This window comes from Talpa occidentalis, unplaced genomic scaffold (genome assembly GCF_014898055.3).
Source record: "Talpa occidentalis isolate TD23 unplaced genomic scaffold, MPIMG_talOcc4v2.1 talOcc4.10, whole genome shotgun sequence".
NCBI classification, from domain to species: Eukaryota; Metazoa; Chordata; class Mammalia; order Eulipotyphla; family Talpidae; genus Talpa; species Talpa occidentalis.
Genome location: NW_023600993.1, coordinates 88,043,664 through 88,062,423, shown reverse-complemented (window position 1 = coordinate 88,062,423; position 18,760 = coordinate 88,043,664). Strand labels below are relative to the sequence as shown.

The following is an 18,760-nucleotide window of genomic DNA, read 5'->3' as shown; positions in this document are numbered from 1 at the left end:
GGGAGGGGAATGTTTCCCTTTCAAGAACGGAACAAAGGATCTGAAGCATAGTTGAGTGCGTTCCAATCCCCTCCCAAGCCAGCTCCCATTCCTCAGATGATTGTCCAACAAGGTTTTCAACCTTCTAGCTTCCTTCTGAAAGGTGACTGGGGGGAGGGGGAAGAGGCTGGGCTTTACTCTACCCTCTGTCTTCAAGCTCCAAGGGCAGGATTTATACATGCCAAACCTCTCAGATCTCTCCTAGGAGTCTCTTCTGTGTAGGGGTTGGGTGAGGACCCCTGGGGGAACTCAGGGTTAATGGATGACATAAGGCACTGCAAGTGACAGGCCTAATGTCCCTCTAGGGGGAGTCCAAGACTGAAACTGCTACTGAATGATGGAGCCATAGAGAGGCCTCAAGAGTTCTGACCAAGCCCTCAGCATGGGGCAGGGGTGTCGTGGTGAAAGGTCTCACAAAACTAAGTGGAAATGCATCCTGTAAGTTTTAAAGGGATGGATCCGAGCTGGAGAGTGAACTGGGTGAAGGAGGAGGGAGCAAAAAAATAATTGACAAGAGGAAAGGGAGGGACAGGTCCAAAAAAAGTAGCTTGTGGTGGGGAGCCTCTAGGGACTTTACTTTCCAGCTTCCACACTCTCGCCAGCAGGAATCCGGCTGCAGGGCTGGGACAGGAAGCAGTCCATGGAAGTCATTGCAATGGCATTTCCTGAAGAGCGAGAGAAAACCTCTAGTTCCGAGGGGAACTCTGGAGTCTGCCCAAAAAATCATGTAGCTCGGAGCTCACAGTAAGGCTCCAGCTTGGCCTGAGAGTCTCAACTGGGAGGAAACCAAGTAGCAGAAGGTCCCAAAGGCAGTTTCTTTCTGTGAAAACACTATTTGCAAAAATCAATATGTAATAAACGGAAAGCTAGATAATGTGACTAGCGGAGCCGGAGGACAAGGCTGCTTTTTGCAGCTGATCATAGTCAGTATTCTGAAAGCCTTCAGACAAGAATGAACTCACTGAATCTTCCCAACAAGGAGTTCTTATTATAGCCATTTACAAGTTAAAAGACTTGCCCTTGGGCCTCCCCGGTGGCGCAGCGGTTGAGCGCTGGGTTGCGAAGCTGCCCGCAGCCTCTGCAGCGCCAGTTCGATCCCCGGCTGCTCCCCGGCCACTGGAGGAGGATCCCACATGGTGTGCAGACCTCTCCTGCCGCCCGCTGCTCCCCTCAGCAGTGTACTTCGGTCCTCCTGCCTGCTCTGCTCCCCGCTCTGGCTCTGGTGGATTCTCTCACCCTCCCGCGCTTCTGACTGTACCCAGTGCTTGTATAAATAAAATTTTAAAAATAAAATAAATAAAAAAAAAAAAAAAAAAAAAAAGACTTGCCCAAGATCATCCAGCAGGTAAGGGGTCAAGTCCAGATCTGAGATTTCAAATCTTGCATCTTCCTCCTGAGGTAACCTTGGGCAAGTCACTTCAGCTTTCTCTACCCGATTTCCGACAGAATGGAGACAAGGCTCCGCCCACACACACCCTCTCCCCCACCACCAAGAGCATCAAAAAGGCAAGGTGGATGTGAAAGTGCTCTGAAGCTGTAAACGCGGAGTGCTAGTATTGTGGGGGTCTGTGATAAATGACCCTAGTATGTTGATACTGGAATTAAGTTAACTTTTTGCAGCTAAAGTGCTGCAGCTGCTGGCAGGAAAGAGTCCTCCTAAAACTAACGTGACTATGCCATAATGGAGCAAATCTGCCACAAGGTCTGAAGCCAGTCAGAGCCAGGATTCCTATATTGTCTACTCAGCCTTCCGTCCTACAGAAGGGGAAACAGGAGCCTGTGGGTGAAGTGATTTGGCCAAGGTGACAGTGAGTTTGAGCGGACCAACAGCGGAACTGGGATCCTGATTCCAAGACCAGTACTATGAGCGCTGCTAGGGCCTGCCTGCCCTGGATGCTGAAGATTCTGTGAATGGGTCTCTGTGAATGACATTAATTCTGTGGTGAACATGGTAAGAATTATGACACCTACATGGCACCAGCCTGTGCATCTCAGGCACACCTCATGATGCCTCACTGGGTCTTTGCTATGACTTTGTGAGGCAGGCATTATTTGCCCCAAGGTTTGAAGAGTTCAAGGAGTTTGCCCATGGTCATGTAGTTCTAGACATGGATGAAATAGAACTTGAACCCAAATATGTTAGTTATTCAGACAAAAATACTGCTACTAAAGTGGAGGGGGATCATTCAGAATATCACTTGTGGAGAGAACTATCCCTTAAGAACATTTAGCTTTATTTAGACCTGATTCTAAGATCTAGAGCTTAAGAAATGTTGCTTCCAAGGTGGCGGGACCCATCAACATGGGATGTGCAAGCCTATTCATTCTCCAATCCCTTTTCACTGCTTCTACCTCCATTTCTGATCCAAGCAACTATTCTTTCTCAGCTGGCATTCGAATCAGCCTCTTCACTGGGCTCCATGATGCCACCCTTGCAGAATTCAAAACCTTCACTTATGCCCCAAACCATCTCCTGGCCTCTCTCTCATTCAACCCAGGCCAAGTCCTCACCATGGTCTGTAATGCCCTTGTGAATAGTCCCCTGGATACCTTTTCCCCTTCAATCCCAACCACTTTCCCTTCGCAACCTCCTACCGCTCTCCCTCTTGCTGTTTCTTCTCTAGTCACATTGGCCTTCTTGTGTGTCCCTGAACTTGCCAACAAGCATGTTCCCTCCTGATTCCACTCCCTCTGCTTATAACACTTGGCAGGAACCCACCTTACCTACTACCTCAGTTCCTTCAGGTCTTGGTTCAAATACTGTCTTTCGGTGATGCCTTCCCTGACCACTCTTTTAAAATTTCAGCCCCACCTTCCTATGCCTCAGCCAGCTTTATTTTCTTCACAGCACTACTCATATGTTATGTGTATGTATATATAGTTATTAGTTACATGTTTATTGTACTCTCCGCACTAGAATGCAAGCTCCATCAGAACAGAAACTTAGTTTTGTTTACTTCTATATCCCTCGTTCTTAGGACAGCCTGGCATAGCTGGTACAAGCCCAGTAAACATTGCCTGAATCAATGAATGAATGATCAGGTTAAAGGGTGAGTCCCACTATTCTGGTTTAAGAAGTGTCTGTTTCTTCAGAAAGTTAGTGGGCATTTGTCTCACTAGGTACTCACTCTGCCCAAGACTTCTGCTTAGTGCTGAGGAAATAAGTATGGGCAAAATGTAGAATCCAGGCCCAGGAAGCTCCGACAACTTGCAAATACATAGTAGTGTAACTAATGTTCTTCTTTACACTTTTAAATTCTACCACTGTTATCTTCTCATTTATCCAAGATCTGTTGGGTACTATACCAATAAAAAAAGCTTAGCCCCTCTCCCTTTGGATATTTGAAACCAGTGATCATATTCTCCTGGGTCTTCTCTTCCCCAGGCTAAACAAAAGGATCCAGTGGGACTGTCTGACTCAGGTTTGCCAAATGGGAATGGGGAAGACAGACTGTTGGCTGGAGGGACTGAAGAAAAGAGAATCTGGGAGCAGAGTGACTCCTTCCAAGAGAGGGAATCCTTAGGGAGGACTCTGTAGAATTAGATTGGGGGTAGGGATGGGATCCTGCTAATTAAGGTAGGAGATTGTGTTTCTGTAGAAGGGCAGCTCACTGGGAATTAGTCTTAAATCCATCCATTCTAAACACAGACAAAATCACGGCTGCTGAAAGCAAGCCCCATGTTGGAAGGCTGAGGGTGCTTTTATAAGAAGGTCAGGCCTAGAGGGGGATGCTCAAGTCCACTGGCCTCAGGACAGAAGCCTGCTGAGAGAGCAGCTAACAACTGCTGCTTTCTGCAGCCAGCAGTCCAAACAAATCTGGTAACTGCCCACACAAAACTTAAGAAATCCCTCTGGGTTCTGCTGGGTCCCCCTGAAAAAATACCTGGGTAATTTTGAACGAGAAGGGCTCTTTGGGGCTGCTGGGGGAAATTAGCCCTAGGAAGTCTGGAAAACCCTGCAATGGTGATAAGAGTTTTAACAGCAACCCCAAAAGTACATCCAGAAGACCTGGGTGTTTTGAGGGGGAGCCCCTGACATACTTCTACCTCATTTGTGACCTGAATGAGATTACTAAAAATTTCCACGTTTGGGTTTCTAATGGGGTTTCCCCGAGAAAACCGCAGAGCTGCCAACAGCTGCTAAGATCGGCAAAGGTCATTGAGGTAAGCATACATCTTTGGCGAAGTCATCAGAAAAGACAAGAAGAAACCTACAAAACTAGAAGACCACACAGTCATGCAACCTAGAAAAGGCCAAATTATGTTCTCTCCTCACATACAATGTTTTGCCCAAGGACAGCTATTCCCAAATGCCTAGCCCACCTGGGTCTTCACCCTGCAAATATCTACCTTCCCATTGCAAAGCCCCGGCAATACTGTCCCTTCGGGGAAGGTCCCATCATACACCATTCTAGGTGGACCTTTTAGGAACTGGCTTTGTTTCTTGAGAAACTCTGGGGGCAAGGTTCAGTTTTTTGAGGCAGGTAGCTTATTTATTAAAAGAGTGCTTCCACCCTACAATTAAGGTACAAGAAGGGCCTTTGTTCTAGATTCTTTACTGGAGTCCAGCAATGGCAGCTGGCTATCATTATTCCACTTTACAGGTGGGAGAGACAGATGGACAGGAGAGACAAACAGGTTCAAGCATCTTGCCAGGTGACTCCAGGCAGGTGGTGGTATGGCTGAGTCTGGGATTCCAGTCCTTGAGCATCATTACCCAGACTGAAACAGACATACCTAGAGCGGGCCACCCTCCCTCCACATGCACACCATTCTTACTATTGGTAGGACCTGAGGAGGTTTGAGCAATGAAACAATTAAAAAGAAGGCCACTCTGACTGGGCAAAACCCTGATACCCATGAGTTTTACCATGAGTGTTGTAAATCTAAGGCTACACTGTCTTTGGAACCTATTACTGATGACAAAGGCACTGTTCTTCCTGCAGCTACCTGAACAATGTCAGGATCAGAGCCCAGGGAGAGCACCTCCACAGGCATGTTTTGCTTGGCCCAACAGCCTCTCTGGCTTTCTGTGCCCAATGTCTGGGTCACTTTATTACTCTAGGATGACCTGATATGGATGGAAGGAGCTTAGGTTTTGGAGTGAGGCCGAGTTAAGTATAAGTTCTCACTTGGTCTCACTTAACTGGATGAGGGACACCTGGGGCCAGCTGCTTAGAAGCTTCACATGTAAACTGGGAATAAACCCACCTATTGTGGAAGATATTGGGTGAACAGCATGTCATTTTTATGAGGACAGGTACCATGTCTGGCCAGCACCTAGTACAATGCAGTAGATACTCAATAAATTTTGGTTAGATAAGTATAAAGATCCCACACAATGCCTAATACTGAGTACAGAAGCCATAAAGGCTAACTTCCATTTCCTAGAGATATGCTAATTTGAGAGCATACCCTAGGGGAAAGTGGCCTTAACGCCTACACTCACACATCCCCCAGCACAGCCTCCAGGAAGGTGGTGAGATGCCACTACAATTGCCAGTTTGTGCAGCTCAAACAGGATGATACCTGAGAAGGAAGTGGGCAGGTAACTTCTACCCAAAGGATCCCGGGTCAAATGTTCTTTACCTCCTGGGTTCAGGAAGAAATGTGTGCCCAGAAATGATTCTGACATAACTGGCTTTTCTACACACATCCCCTCTGTTCACCAAAAGGAAGTAACATATGGTATGTTGTCCAACGGGCTCTGATAATTCTTGAGCAAAGAGACAGAGGATGGAATTTCAATCCAGTGGCGATCTAATGAACTTGCCCAGCACTGCTGCATCTAAAACCTCTTCCCACATACAACATACACTGGGTGACTGGCGATTCTCTGGGATGGGTAGCCCTTTGCAGAGGCTGGCTGGCAGCCAGGCACCTCTTGCAGCTTGCCTTTTGCAAATAGCTGGTCACAACCCACCTGATATTAGGACCTCTGGCCAAAGACAATAGTAAAGGCAAAGTGAGCAAATGGCTCAAGTCCCCACTTGGAGATGCCTCAGAGGGTGTGTCAGAGACACTGGAATCCTGTCCCTCCTATAATCAGCTGAACAAATATTTGCCCCCAAAGAGAATCAAAGCAGGAGAGAATAAGAGAGGTCATCGCACAAACCAACAGGAACTATTTAATCATTTATCCCCCCAGGGAGTTCATTTACAGAATGGCTTTCAAGTCTGGTCAGCTTCAGCTCAAGAAAGCCCTCCACTTTTACCTCCCCCCAACTCCACCCCCAGTCATCTGACCTCTATTGACTCGACCCCTTTGCTTTTGATAAGAACTGGCAGCAGGGAAGAGTTGATGAAATTGCAAAGAAATAGGAAATCAGACAGGAGGGAGGTTCTAAGGCAACTCAGAGATCTCTTGCTCAGTGGTAAACTGAAGTGCCTACCACACCCTAGGCCCAGCCTATGGATAATTGCATTCTTGACATTCCTAAGTGCATGGTGCATGGTCCCTTCACCTCAACCCCTTCAATAGATGACTTATTTTCCACAGTCTGCTCAATTTTCTGGGTGTTCAGGAAGACAGAATACCTCTCAAAAGCCTTCCACCTCCCTAGGCAGGGAGATAAGCAAGGAAATACCTCTCATAAGCCCTGCAACTCCCCTTGGCAAAGAGATAAGCCAATAAATAGGAACCCATTCACCATGAAAGAGAAAAAAATTGCCTACAATGACCACTGGTTAAGAATGTCTCACTATCTCATCCTGACTTGGTGATGGAGAGGAGAATTCTCCCTCTCTGGGAAAGGAATAAGGCTTAACTCCTGGGCCCAAAGTATGTCAGGGCCCAGTAACAACTACTACAGCAAACTTGCTGATGTCAGTCACTGCGTTCACATCACATTTATCTCCAGGATTTACAATACTCTGCAAGGCAAAGAGGGCTGGCTGCATTTTTTCAGTGTGAGAAACTGAGGCTCAAGGTAAACAGGCTTTGGTCACAAGGTCACACACCTGGTTAAATGACAGGGCTGGGACTCACACCCATTATCAGTTTGTTTCTGAAGTCTGTCACTGGATCGCAATGTCCCACAGAGCCCCACAGACCGGTTCTTGCTTTGCCAGCAAACAGGGCTGAGGAAGAGGCCCCAGGGCCCTGGCCGGAAAGCAACAGGCAGAACAGCTGGAGCTCTCCAACCGACCCTAGGCAGTGAGGTGCAAAGTCTCAGGGCTTAATGTGTGACACAGCAAGAGCTCCACAAACAGGCCAACCACACAGAAAGTTGCACACTTTAGAGCAAATGAACATAGGGGCACAACACAAACACAGCTGGCACCACCCTAACATTAATCCTTAGCCATCAAGCCAATGGGAAGTCCTGTGTGGCCTTGTCCTGTTCTGATAAGAATACCATGTATGAAAGAAAGGGGACTTGATTTGGTGAAGGAAAGCCTAGCATAGGATTGACACCCCCCGGGGGGAGTAAGAATGAAGGGGTTTGTGGGTCATTGATGCTCATGATCTTCTCCAGGCATTATACTCATCACCCCTTTGTATGGTGGGCCACTGTGTCAAGGTGAGGGAAAAACTGATGTAACTTCCCAGTTTCACAAGTTTGAGGCCAAAGGAACACTTACACTGTTTTCCTCTGTTGAGAAACTGGAACACAAGTATAAAAGAGTAGGGTCATGAGGGTGACCAGAATCAAAGATGCCTGATCCTTCAAGAACTAGGTCATTTGTGTTTCAGAAGTTAACCTCTCACAGTGCAATGAGGCCAGTGTCCTTAGCAATCAACATCCCCAATAATCAGGAAGAGATACAGGGGTTATTGGGGATGTCTTTGACCAGAGGTGAAGGAAGGGGACAAGCAGGGGCATGGTCCTTACCCAGCCGCCGTTCTCCTGGATCCAAGGCTCTAGGTGGTCATTCAGGTAAGTAGCCATCCAAGATGCGATCCGACTCACCAATACCTGCATCTCCTTGTCTACGCTTTCCACGCATAGTGCCCCACCGAAGGAGAAAAAGGCCACAATGCGACCCCAGTTCACCCCATCCCGGAAGAGTTCATTCACTACCTGCTCAAAACTCTGATATGCTGTCCCTGGGGTGATGTGGAGCTGGGATGTCAGGTCATTGAATGCCCGCCGGTACCTTAGTTCAAACTCATCGCCGGCCTCCCTCAGTGCTTGCTTCACTGCTGCCAAGGGGATCACCTCCCTGGCATCCAAGCTGCTGCTGTGGCCAGTGGCTCCATTCAATGCGGGGCTGTCCACCAGGTGCCAGGATGGGTTGCCATTGATGGCACTGGGGGTTTCCATCTCTGATTCAGTCCCTTCTGGGGCCTCAGTTCTGTTCTCTTCCACATCACTAAACTGACTCCAGCTGTATCCTTTCTGGGAAAGCTTGTAGGAGAGAAAGTCAACCACCAGGTCCCGGTTGCTCTGAGACATTTTTATAATAGGGATAGGCTCGACCAGTCCATTGTCCAAAACACCTGCTCACTCACTGAGTCTGGTCTCTGCTTAGTGGTCCTCTTCTGTGATCCAAAGCCAAGATAAGGTTCTGAAGGGAGAGAAAGAGCTTCAGAAAAATGAAAATTTAATGTGCATGTCATTTACCCTACAACATCGCATAGCCCCTTCAGGTACCAGAACTGATTTCTTTGTGGCTCCAATGAAGACCTGGGTCTAGCTTCCAAGAGACTTCAATGAAGTCAAATTGAAAGCACCACCCGGCTCTGAATCATCACACCGGCCTTTTTTTTTTTTTTTTCTCCCACCCCCTTTTCTCCGAAATGCTTTCCTCGGAAAGCCACCCCATGGGTAGTCTGCCCCCCATCCCCTCCCCGCACCACCTACATTCAAATCCGTCTCAGGCGACGGCAGGCAGGTGCAGCCCCCGGAAGATCTTTTGTATCATAGGTCGGGAGAGGAGCTGGCAGCCGGGATGCCGGTAACTCAGCCGGCCTCGCGGCGGCTCGCAAAAAAAACAGCTCCGGCTTGAGGGATCATGCGACCCGGCAGGCTGGGAGCCCAGAAGGCGACACAGGAATTACGAAGCTCAGGAACCGGCCCCCTCGCTTGGTTTCCTCTTCCATCGCCCGGATCGAGGGCGGCCGCTCGGCAGCTACGGCCTCCTGCTACCCGGGAGCCCAGCCCCCTCGTTCTTGCACGCCCCTTGGCTCTCCGCCTCCTACTGGGAGCCAGGAGAACTCTCCCGGAGGTGGCTGGTGTGGGGTTTAGTTGTGTGTGTGTGGTGTGTGTGTGTGTGTGTGTGAAATTTTTTTTTTCTTTTCTATTTCAAGTACCAGCCCAGGGTGAGCCTCCGAAACCCTGAAGGGACTTCTCCATGGGGCTCAAGGTTTCGATGGGGGGCGAAGGGAGGGGGAAACTGCTTCGGATCTGCGGTCTGACTTCGGAAAGGCCATCCCTCGGCCTTTCCGGCAAGCTGACGGCCGGGGACACCCCAGAAACGCCTTTGGTTTTCTTTGAATTCCCCCAAAGCCCTGGACGTGGCGGTGGCGGATTGCCGGCTCCTCCATTCTCCACACAGACACAATGGCCGCCGGCGCCCTGCACAAAGACGGGGTGAGGGTGAGGCGCTGGGCCTCTCCTCGGGTCAGGGAGAGAGGTCGAGGCCTCCTCCAGGCCCCCCCCATAGTTGAGAGGCCACGTTTTCCTGGGGATAGAACCCAGACGGCTTCCTGGCGCCCCCGGGAGGGCTTGGGGGCCGGGGGGAGCACCCCTCCAGAGCCCGGGGTGGGTGGGCTGCGGCCTCACGGCTTCTCCCGCCCGCTAGGCCGGGTACCCGGCAGGCCACCGCCCCGTTGCTAGGTAACCGGTCTCCCTCAGGGGCGCCCCCTAGACCTTTCTTGGAGGAGGGGTCTCGCCCCCGGCGGCCCGCCCCGACGTAGCCAATCAGCGAGCCCAGTCGGCACGGAAGCGGGACGGCGACGGCTCCCATTGGGCGCAACGCCTGCCACGCACTCTCGTGAGGCGGCACTCTCACCTGCGAGCCCCGCGAGCCGTGGGGGGCCACATCCCCCCTTCATCGGCCAGGTCGTTTCCAAACACGAGGGCTCTTCGCGGCTGAGTTCCGCACCGCGGGCCCGGGCCGGCCTACCTGGCTGATGGCTCGCTCTGTCTCTTCCGAACGAGCCGGCCTCAGTTTCCCCTGAAGAGACCGGGGGAACTTGCAAGCTCAGTCACTTCCGGTGCCGCGGCAGCGCGCGCGAGCCCGAGACGCAAAGGGAGCGCGCGCCTTAAGGACTAGCGTCAAGACCTTGGAGAGAGCGCCCCCTTGCGATAGAGTGGGGCATCGGCGAAGCAAAAAAAAAATTCACATTTCTATTCATTCAATCATTTAGTCAGTTTTATCCATTCCATCAGTTTATAGATTGGAAAAGCGTCGCGTTGTAGCTAAGAACCTTAGGTCTGGGGTTTCCAAATCACTTAGTTGGGCAAGTTATTCAATGCCTCTGCACCTCAATGTCCTTAAGGATAAAATGGATACAACCCAACCTCCCTCATTGAGTTATTGTGTGGATTAAAAGAGCTGTTATTTATAAAATCCCCAGGATAGTGTATGGTCCCTAGTATATGCTGCATAAATTCATTCAACAAATGTTTATTGTTTGGTTTTCTGGAGAGTTAGGAACAAGATAAGACATGGTTCTTGCTTTCATAGTGACTTATACCTTGAAGTGTAAACAACCAAGGAAATAACCAAACAAGGTAACTTCAAATCGTCCCTAGTGCTACGAAGAAAGTAAATTGTCATAAAGAGGGTAGAGGGAGAAGTACTGCTTTAGAGTGGGTGGTCAGGAGTATAATCCCCTCCCCTCTGCCTGCCTGGGCAGGGAGAGAGGCATTTATTCAATGATTGTTAATTTGGGGTGAGCAGGGATGGCCACTTTGAAGAGATGACATAGAACCCAAGACTTGAAGAATAGGAAAATGCCAGCCCACTGGAAAAGCCTAGAGAACATCAGCCTAGGCAGGGAACAGCTTGTGCAAAATGTCCCAAGGCAGGAAGGTCTTTCATGTTCCATAGGCTGAAATAGAAGCAATGTGATTGGAAGGTAATGACAGAGGACAATTAAGGTGTGAGAGGAGATTGGAAAGTTGACCATATAAGTGAGTTGGACTTGATCTCAAACATTGAAAGATGTTTAATTTTATGTTGATTTATTAAAAATAGGTATAAGGAAAATCAAATATTAAACATATACTGAAGACATAGAATGAAAAAAAAAAAAATCCTCCCACCCTTGCTTTCCAATCCCCTGCTTCCCTTGCAGGGTCATCACTCTGAACCCCTTTCCTGTGTATCTTTTCAAAGATGGTCACTATTTTCACAAGCAGGTTTATGTGTGTAAATGTTTTACACAAGCAGTAGCATGCCATATATACTGCTACATCTTGTTTTTTTCACTGAGCTCTAAATTTTGAAACAGCTTCAATTTTTTAAATTACTGCCCAACTTTACAAGGACATGCCATAATTTAATTGCCTCATCCCGCATTTGGGAACACTTAGGTAGTTTCCAGTTCTTTTCTACTATAAATAATGCTATAACTTGTCCATTCATTATTTTGCATATGTGGGAGCTTATCTCCAAGATAAATTCCTGGAAGAAGAATAACCCATAAATAAGTATATGAATTTGTTTTGTTTCATTTTCATGGATATTGGTAAAGATACTGGTAGAGCAGTTGTACCAATTTGTCCTCCCATCAATAAGCTCTGATTGTGCCCATTTCCTCACATTTTGTACTAAACAGGGTGTTATCAAACTTGATCCTTGTTAATCAGATGGGTAAAGGCAAGAGTTGCTTTCATTCTTCATTATTTTTAATATGAGTGAAGTTGAGCAATTTAAAAAATATTTCAAAATCTCTTTTGGGTGGTTTGTTTTTTTTTTTTTTTTTTGGTTCTGGTGAGTTTTCTGTTCATATAATTTCTCTCTCCTAAAGATTTATTTATTTATGCATACAAGAGCTGGGGTACAGGCCAGAGGGGTGGGGGGTGAGAGTGCAACAGGGTGGTCCCCAGGAAAGGGGGAGGTTCCCTGCCCCACCCAAGGGAGGGTTGAGCTGAGCAGCAAGAGAAGAAGCTGCAAGAAGAGACTGAGGAAGGAAGGAAGCAGGATGGAGCCAGGAGACCTGGAGGAGGCGCATGGAGCCTAGAGACACGTAAAGAAACTGCGCTTGTCTTTTGGTCGTGGACTGGGTGACACAGATGTGGGTGAGACCCGTGGGGAGGTGACAATGGCAGCTTTTATCTTTTTTTTTTTCTTTTTTTTTTTTTATATAGAGAGGCATGTTTTCTTTCTTTCTTTCTTTCTTTGTTTTGTTTATACATGCACTGGGTACAGTCAGAAGCGCGGGAGGGTGAGAGAATTCACCAGAGCCAGAGCGGGGAGCAGAGCAGGCAGAAGGACCGAAGCACACTGCTGAGGGGAGCAGCGGGCGGCAGGAGAGGTCTGCGCGCCATGTGGGACCCTCCTCCGGTGGCCGGGGAGCAGCCGGGGATCGAACTGGCGCTGCAGAGGCTGCGGGCAGCTTCGCAACCCAGCGCTCAACCGCTGCGCCACCGGGGAGGCCCGGCAGCTTTTATCTTGATGTTGATTTTGCTCTTTTCCTTCCGGGCTTGTCTGGTTGTTTGTGACCCTTTTCTGTGGGTCCCCACTGGAAGATGTTTTAGACTTGTGGTAGACTTTGGGGCCTTGTTCTGGGCCGATCCCATATGGATGGACTTTTACCCACGAGGGGATGGGTAACTTTGGGTGCTTCATTTAGAAACTAGACTCTTTGCCTTACCTGTATTGTTTCCTAGTTTAATTAAAGTTCCTTCCCATTAAAGTCTCCTATGTTTTGTGTTGATGCGGCGGATGGCAGAACCCATGTAGAATAGGCAGGTTTGCGGGGTTTGGGCTGCCCCTCTCCCTGTCCTATAACAAGAGGATTCACCAGAGACAGAGTGGGGAACAGAACAGGCAGACTGACTGAAATACACTGCTGAGGGTAGCAGTGGGCGAGACAGGAGAGATCTGCCTTGCCATGTGGGTTTCTCCCTGGCCAGCTGGGGATCGAACTCATGCTGCAGAGGCTGCGGTTTGCTTCATAGTGCGGTGCTTAACCCCTTGTGCCACCAGGGAGGCCCCTCATTTGTCTCTTTTTTAGTTGGTCTTTCTGTTGAATTTTTTCTTAGTGATTTGTAGAAATTTTAATCTTTTTTTCTAACATAAATGTAAATACTTCAATGTAATGTCAAATTATTTCAATATAAAAATTATCATTCTGGAAGTCTGTATTGTGGTTTTGGGAGCCCAGCAGAGGGCAGATCAACTCTTCCCAGAGAAGTGGGCTTTTCTGAATTGGCCCCTAAAAGGAGAATAGGATTTTCACTTAGGAGAGAAAGGAATTAAGGGCCTTTTAGGTGGAAGGGATTGCCTGAGCAAAGGCTTGGGGGCCTAATGTGAGAACTGCTGGTGTATAAATGAGTATCTGTGCGTATAAGACACCAAATAGGCCCCTTAATAGGGAGGAGACAGACTTTTTTAATAGAGAGAACAAGAAGAGGTATATATTACTTGAAGAGGTATATATTTTGGAAAGATGGATAGAAGGGGAAAGGAACTTTGCAACATTTATCATGAGCTTTAAAAATAGCTCTAGAAAGATAATTGAGAAATAATTTTCAATTGGAATGCAATTTTAAAAAAGAAGTGAAATGCAGTCAAAATTTATCCACACACACAAAATGTTAATGCAAGGTTATCATAACACAGGAAAGAAAAATTTTCAATGGGAATGTGAATAGTTGGGTGACATTTTACATGGGTTAAATCCACACTTTAAAATTGTATCTGAGGGATATTTAATAACATGGGGAAATGTTGAAAACACAGCACCTTTTTTTTCTTTTTTTGCATAGAAGCACTGGGGTGTAGGCCAGAGGTACAAGGGGGTGAGAAGATTCATCAGAGACAGAGTGAGGAGCAGAACAGGCAGATCTACTGAAATACAGTGCTAAGGGGAACAGTGGACAAGACAGGAGAGGTCTTCTGTTCTTCATGTGGGTTAGCTCCCTGGCTGGGGATTAAACTCAGGCCATAGCAGTGATAGTGCTGAGACTTAATCCCTAGGCCACCAGGGAGGCCCAACATTGAACCTTTTAAAAGACTAGGTTACAAAACTAAACTGAGAGTTATCCTAATTTATAAAAAAAGTGTATAATACATGCAAAAGGTAATAGAATAAATTATATCAGTGTAGGGTAAATGGTTTTCAGGCTTTTCTGCTCTCCTACCATTAGGATTGCCCTGCCTGATGGGGGTGGGGGGTGAGGGGGAGGCTCGGAGGCCTCAGGGCCTCCTGCCCCTCTCCCCCTGCCTGCCATGTACCTGGTTGCTGCACTACATGTAAGAGCTCCATAAAAGCCTGAGAAAGCCACCCAGGACTCCAGGATTCCTCCTTTATCCATCTGTGGAATCACAGAATCACTCTGTGGCCTTCCTGCCCCTACAATCAGAATGCAAAAAAATTATTGCTGGGTAGCCAAATTATGGGTAATTTTCTTTTCTTTTTTATACATTTCTCAATTATCTAAACACAATTATAGTTTGTTGTTGGCAAACACTTTTTTAAGAACTTAGTTGCTGAAATTTAGGTGATGAGAAAATGCTTAGAGTCCACATTATGGTACAATGTTAAGTGAAAATTAATGTGTGGATGATCTAACCTCTAAATACCAGGCATAGGAAAAAGTCTGGGAAATCATTATGATAAAATTAAAAGAAAAATGGAGAAAATCCTTGCATGGATGCTAAAAGGATGGAAACAGATTGGCCAATAAACCTGGAAAGATGCTCAATTTCATTAGTTATCAGGGAAAATATTGGTGAGATAACATTTCACGTCCACCAGACTGGCAAAATGTAATGAAATAAATAAAATATAATGAACTATAATATATAAAATAAAATGTGGGCTATTGGAAAAAATTTATTGTCACCTAGTAGAATTGAAGATGCCCAAGACATCCAGCAATTCTATTCTTTGACACAGTCCCTCCAATAACTCTTTACATGTGCAAGGTACAGGTAGAAGAATGTTTATAGCAGCACTACTTGCAATGGCAAAAAGTTTGGAAATTACCCAAATGTCAATTATAGCAAAACAGTTAAATAGTGGTATGCTTATGCATAGTAATGTAATACAGTGAGAAGATAAGTGGATTTAGTTATACTCAGAATGACTCTCAGAAACATTGTATGAAAAAAATTGCAAAATATAATGTAGTATGATTCCATTTACATATAGTTTGAAAATAGGCAAAACTAATCAACATGCAGTTGGATTGGAGTAGCCAACCTCTGCCAGGATGTACACCAAAGGTCCCTGCCTTTTGATATTTACATCCTTGTGTAGACCCCTCCTACACTGTACCAGAGCTATTCTGTGAGATTGGTAGCAAAGGGCAGAGAGATAATGGTATGTCACTTCCAAGACTGGGTTGCCCCTTTCCTGCTTCCCTCCCCCTTTTCTGCACTCACTCAGAGGACAGTCAGCTGCCAGGTTGTCAGCACCTGTGTGTGTAGTGAGGACCTGAAGCTTCCTGGCAGCAGTCGTGGTAGGGAATGCCCACCCCAGTCAAACCTTCAGATGACAAGAGCTGACAGCTTGATTACAACCTTATCCAGTCTGTGAGCCAAAATCACTCCATTCAGCTAGATTCCTGACCCTCAGAAAATGTGGGATGATATGTTTGTAAGTTTGAGCTGTGAAGTTTGGGGGGTAATCTGTTCTGCAGCAATGGAAAATTAATACAGGAATATATACCAGTGTGGTAAAGTTATAAAGACATATAAGGGAATAATACACACACGAAATTCCAGATTGCACAGTTACAGAGGAAGGTGCAGGAGGAACCCAGGGAACAGGTTAAAATGGGAGGCTTGAAAGACAATGGAAATGTTTTTCTTATTAAATTGAATTGTAAGTATTTTTTCAGAATTGCCTCATTATCTTTTTTTTTTTTTCTTTTCGGAAGGGGTGGGGGGAGGAAGGAAGTTGCCCCAAGAGCATACAGGCAGGTTTACTGAGGCCACAGCTTGATGATCAACAGTTGGGCTTGGTCACCCACACCACCTAATCCTTCTTGATGGCACAGGAGTGAGAGGAGCTCTGGGCCAGGCTAATGAGCTCTTCTGCCAGGCACTTGGAGAAGGTCTTTTTTTTTTTTAAAGATTTATTTATTTATTTATTTATACAAGTGCTGGGTACAGTCAGAAGCACGGGAGGGTGAGAGAATTCACCAGAGCCAGAGCGGGGAGCAGAGCAGGCAGAAGGACCGAAGTACACTGCTGAGGGGAGCAGCGGGCGGCAGGAGAGGTCTGCGCGCCATGTGGGACCCTCCTCCGGTGGCCGGGGAGCAGCCGGGGATCGAACTGGCGCTGCAGAGGCTGTGGGCAGCTTTGCAACCCAGTGCTCAACCGCTGCGCCACCGGGGAGGCCCAGGTCTTTTTTTTTTTTTAACTCATGAATTTATTCAAATACCAGTCTGATCACACATGGTCCAAGAACACTCAAATAATAAATCAAATTTAATCAGATATTAAAGATTGGTCTTCAAACATTATAGACAGTGAGAATCTATAAACACACAGTATCTAATCAATATCTAATAGGATTAATTTTTTAAAAACCAGAAGGAAATTTACTAAAATGCTGTTAGTGGAGATGTTGCTTATAATTACAATGCACTAAGTTCTCTAATTCTTCCCCCCCAAATGGAGTCCACTTTAGTCATGAAGGAAGAGACCAGGAAATATCCCAGCGCTCCCTTTGCTTGGATGGATGGGAGTTGTGGCAGACACAGTTGTGCCCCTTCTGCAGGAATCCCTTTGATGACTGTCACCAATGACCCATACCTGCAACCATCTCCAGGGGAGTGTCTTTGGGTGATAGCAGTCAGCTCACCAGGAGGTGTTTGAGAGACTGCTTTCCATGAAGTAGGAGTCCTTCACAGAGCTGGAAGGCAGGACCAGATTTCTGACCTGGCCACCACTGGTCACATGGTGGAGGGACTGATAGAATGAAGGAGCTGATTTGAAAAGGGCAGGCAAATCCTGCCTGTAGATTTGTAGAATGTGGTTCTTTCTCCCTCACTTTTTTTTTTTTTTTTAATAGAGGCATGTTTTTTCTTTATTTATTTGTTTGCTTGTTTGTTTTGTTTATACATGCACTGGGTGCAGTCAGAAGCGCGGGAGGGTGAGAGAATTCACCAGAGCCAGAGCGGGGAGCAGAGCAGGCAGAAGGACCGAAGTACACTGCTGAGGGGAGCAGAGGGCGGCAGGAGAGGTCTGCGCGCCATGTGGGACCCTCCTCCGGTGGCCGGGGAGCAGCCGGGGATTGAACCGGCACCGCAGAGGTCGCGGGCAGCTTCGCAACCCAGCGCTCTACCGCTGCGCCACCGGGGAGGCCCCCTCCCTCACTTTTCAAAATAAAGGTTGGGGCCTCCCTGGTGGTGCAAGGGGTTAAGCACCGCACTGTGAAGCAGTCTGCATCCTCTGCAGCACAAGTTCAATCCCCTGCCGGCCAGGGAGAAACCCATATGGCAAAGCAGACCTCTCCTATCTTGCCTGCTGCTCCCCTCAGCAGCGTATTTCAGTCAGTCTGCCTGTTCTGTTCCCCACTCTGTCTCTAGTGAATCTTCTCACACCCCCCCCCCCCCCGCATCTCTGGCTTGTTCCCCAGCTCTTGCATGCATAAATAAATACATCTTAAAAAAAAAAATAAAGGTTGAAGAGCCTGAATAATTTTCTACCCCACTGGCTCATCTGCTAGCCTTTGCAGTCTCTTCCCCTACTGGATTTATAAAAAATAATTATAAAATATAGTGTACTTAATAAAATATGCAATATATTATAAAATAATAAATTCAAACCATACAAGTAACACATGGCTACATCTGGGGAATAAAATGAAAGACAATCACGCCTGGCATATGGTAAGTGCTAGATAAATGTGAGCTGTTACTACTTATAAACACCCACAGGAAAAATGGACCATTGTTTTGCTTATTTTTATAAAACATAACGAATATCTATCCATCAGCAATTTGTTTTTTTTAACTTAAAAATGTGTCTCAAAGATGTCTCCCTGTCAGTGCAGATCTGTTGAATTCTTTTTGAACTGCTGCTTAGTATTCTGTTCTACAGTTTATTGAAATACCCATTCCCTATGGACATTTAGGTGGTTTCCAATTTCTTACAAGTACAATGCAACAGCCTAATAATTGATTCTGCTATTTCCATTCTTGTTCCCCTTTCTATTTTCAGCACAGCAGGCAGTTATCCCATTAAAATCAGAGTAAATCAAGACTCAAAATCCATCCAGGGTCCCTATCTCATTCAGAGTAAAAGTCAAAGTTCTTACAATAACCCAGTTGGTCTGCATTCTGCTCCAGAAGATCTCTGGCCACATCTCCTGATACCCTCTTCTGTGATCCATTTGCCATCTGACTTCCTTTCTGATTGTATTCCCAGAGTAAATTAACCGTATACCTTTACAATTATTATAATTTTATAATATGTTAATGTTTATGAGATCTGGTATGGCAATTCCCCCTATTATTTTCCAATATTCATGATGTCGTTTTGGGTACAGAGAGCTGGGTCCTTGGTTACCCCTGGGAAAAGTTTCACCAGAGAGCTCCCTTTCAGCTGCACTCAGTACAGTTCTCTCGGGGGCTAAGACTTTCGGTTC

General features: G+C 46.7%; 1 protein-coding gene across 3 annotated transcripts in view; it reads right to left on the bottom strand.

Annotated features, from left to right (window-relative positions):
• The window catches only part of BCL2L1 (BCL2 like 1), a 49,191-nt gene extending 38,980 nt beyond the window's left edge, over positions 1–10,211 (bottom strand). Inside the window, exons 1-2 of one of the 3 annotated variants that reach the window (XM_037497348.2) lie at positions 9,997–10,211; positions 7,875–8,550 (exon numbers count right to left, since the gene is read on the bottom strand). In XM_037497348.2, the coding sequence (XP_037353245.1) occupies positions 7,875–8,438 (564 nt within the window). In that variant the 5' untranslated portion in view covers positions 8,439–8,550; positions 9,997–10,211. Of the gene's footprint in view, positions 1–7,874; positions 8,551–8,846; positions 9,729–9,996 lie in introns of those variants that run through there. The other 2 variants (XM_037497357.2, XM_037497340.2) reach the window with 2 other exon arrangements.
• Between the last annotated feature and the right edge of the window lie 8,549 nt (positions 10,212–18,760).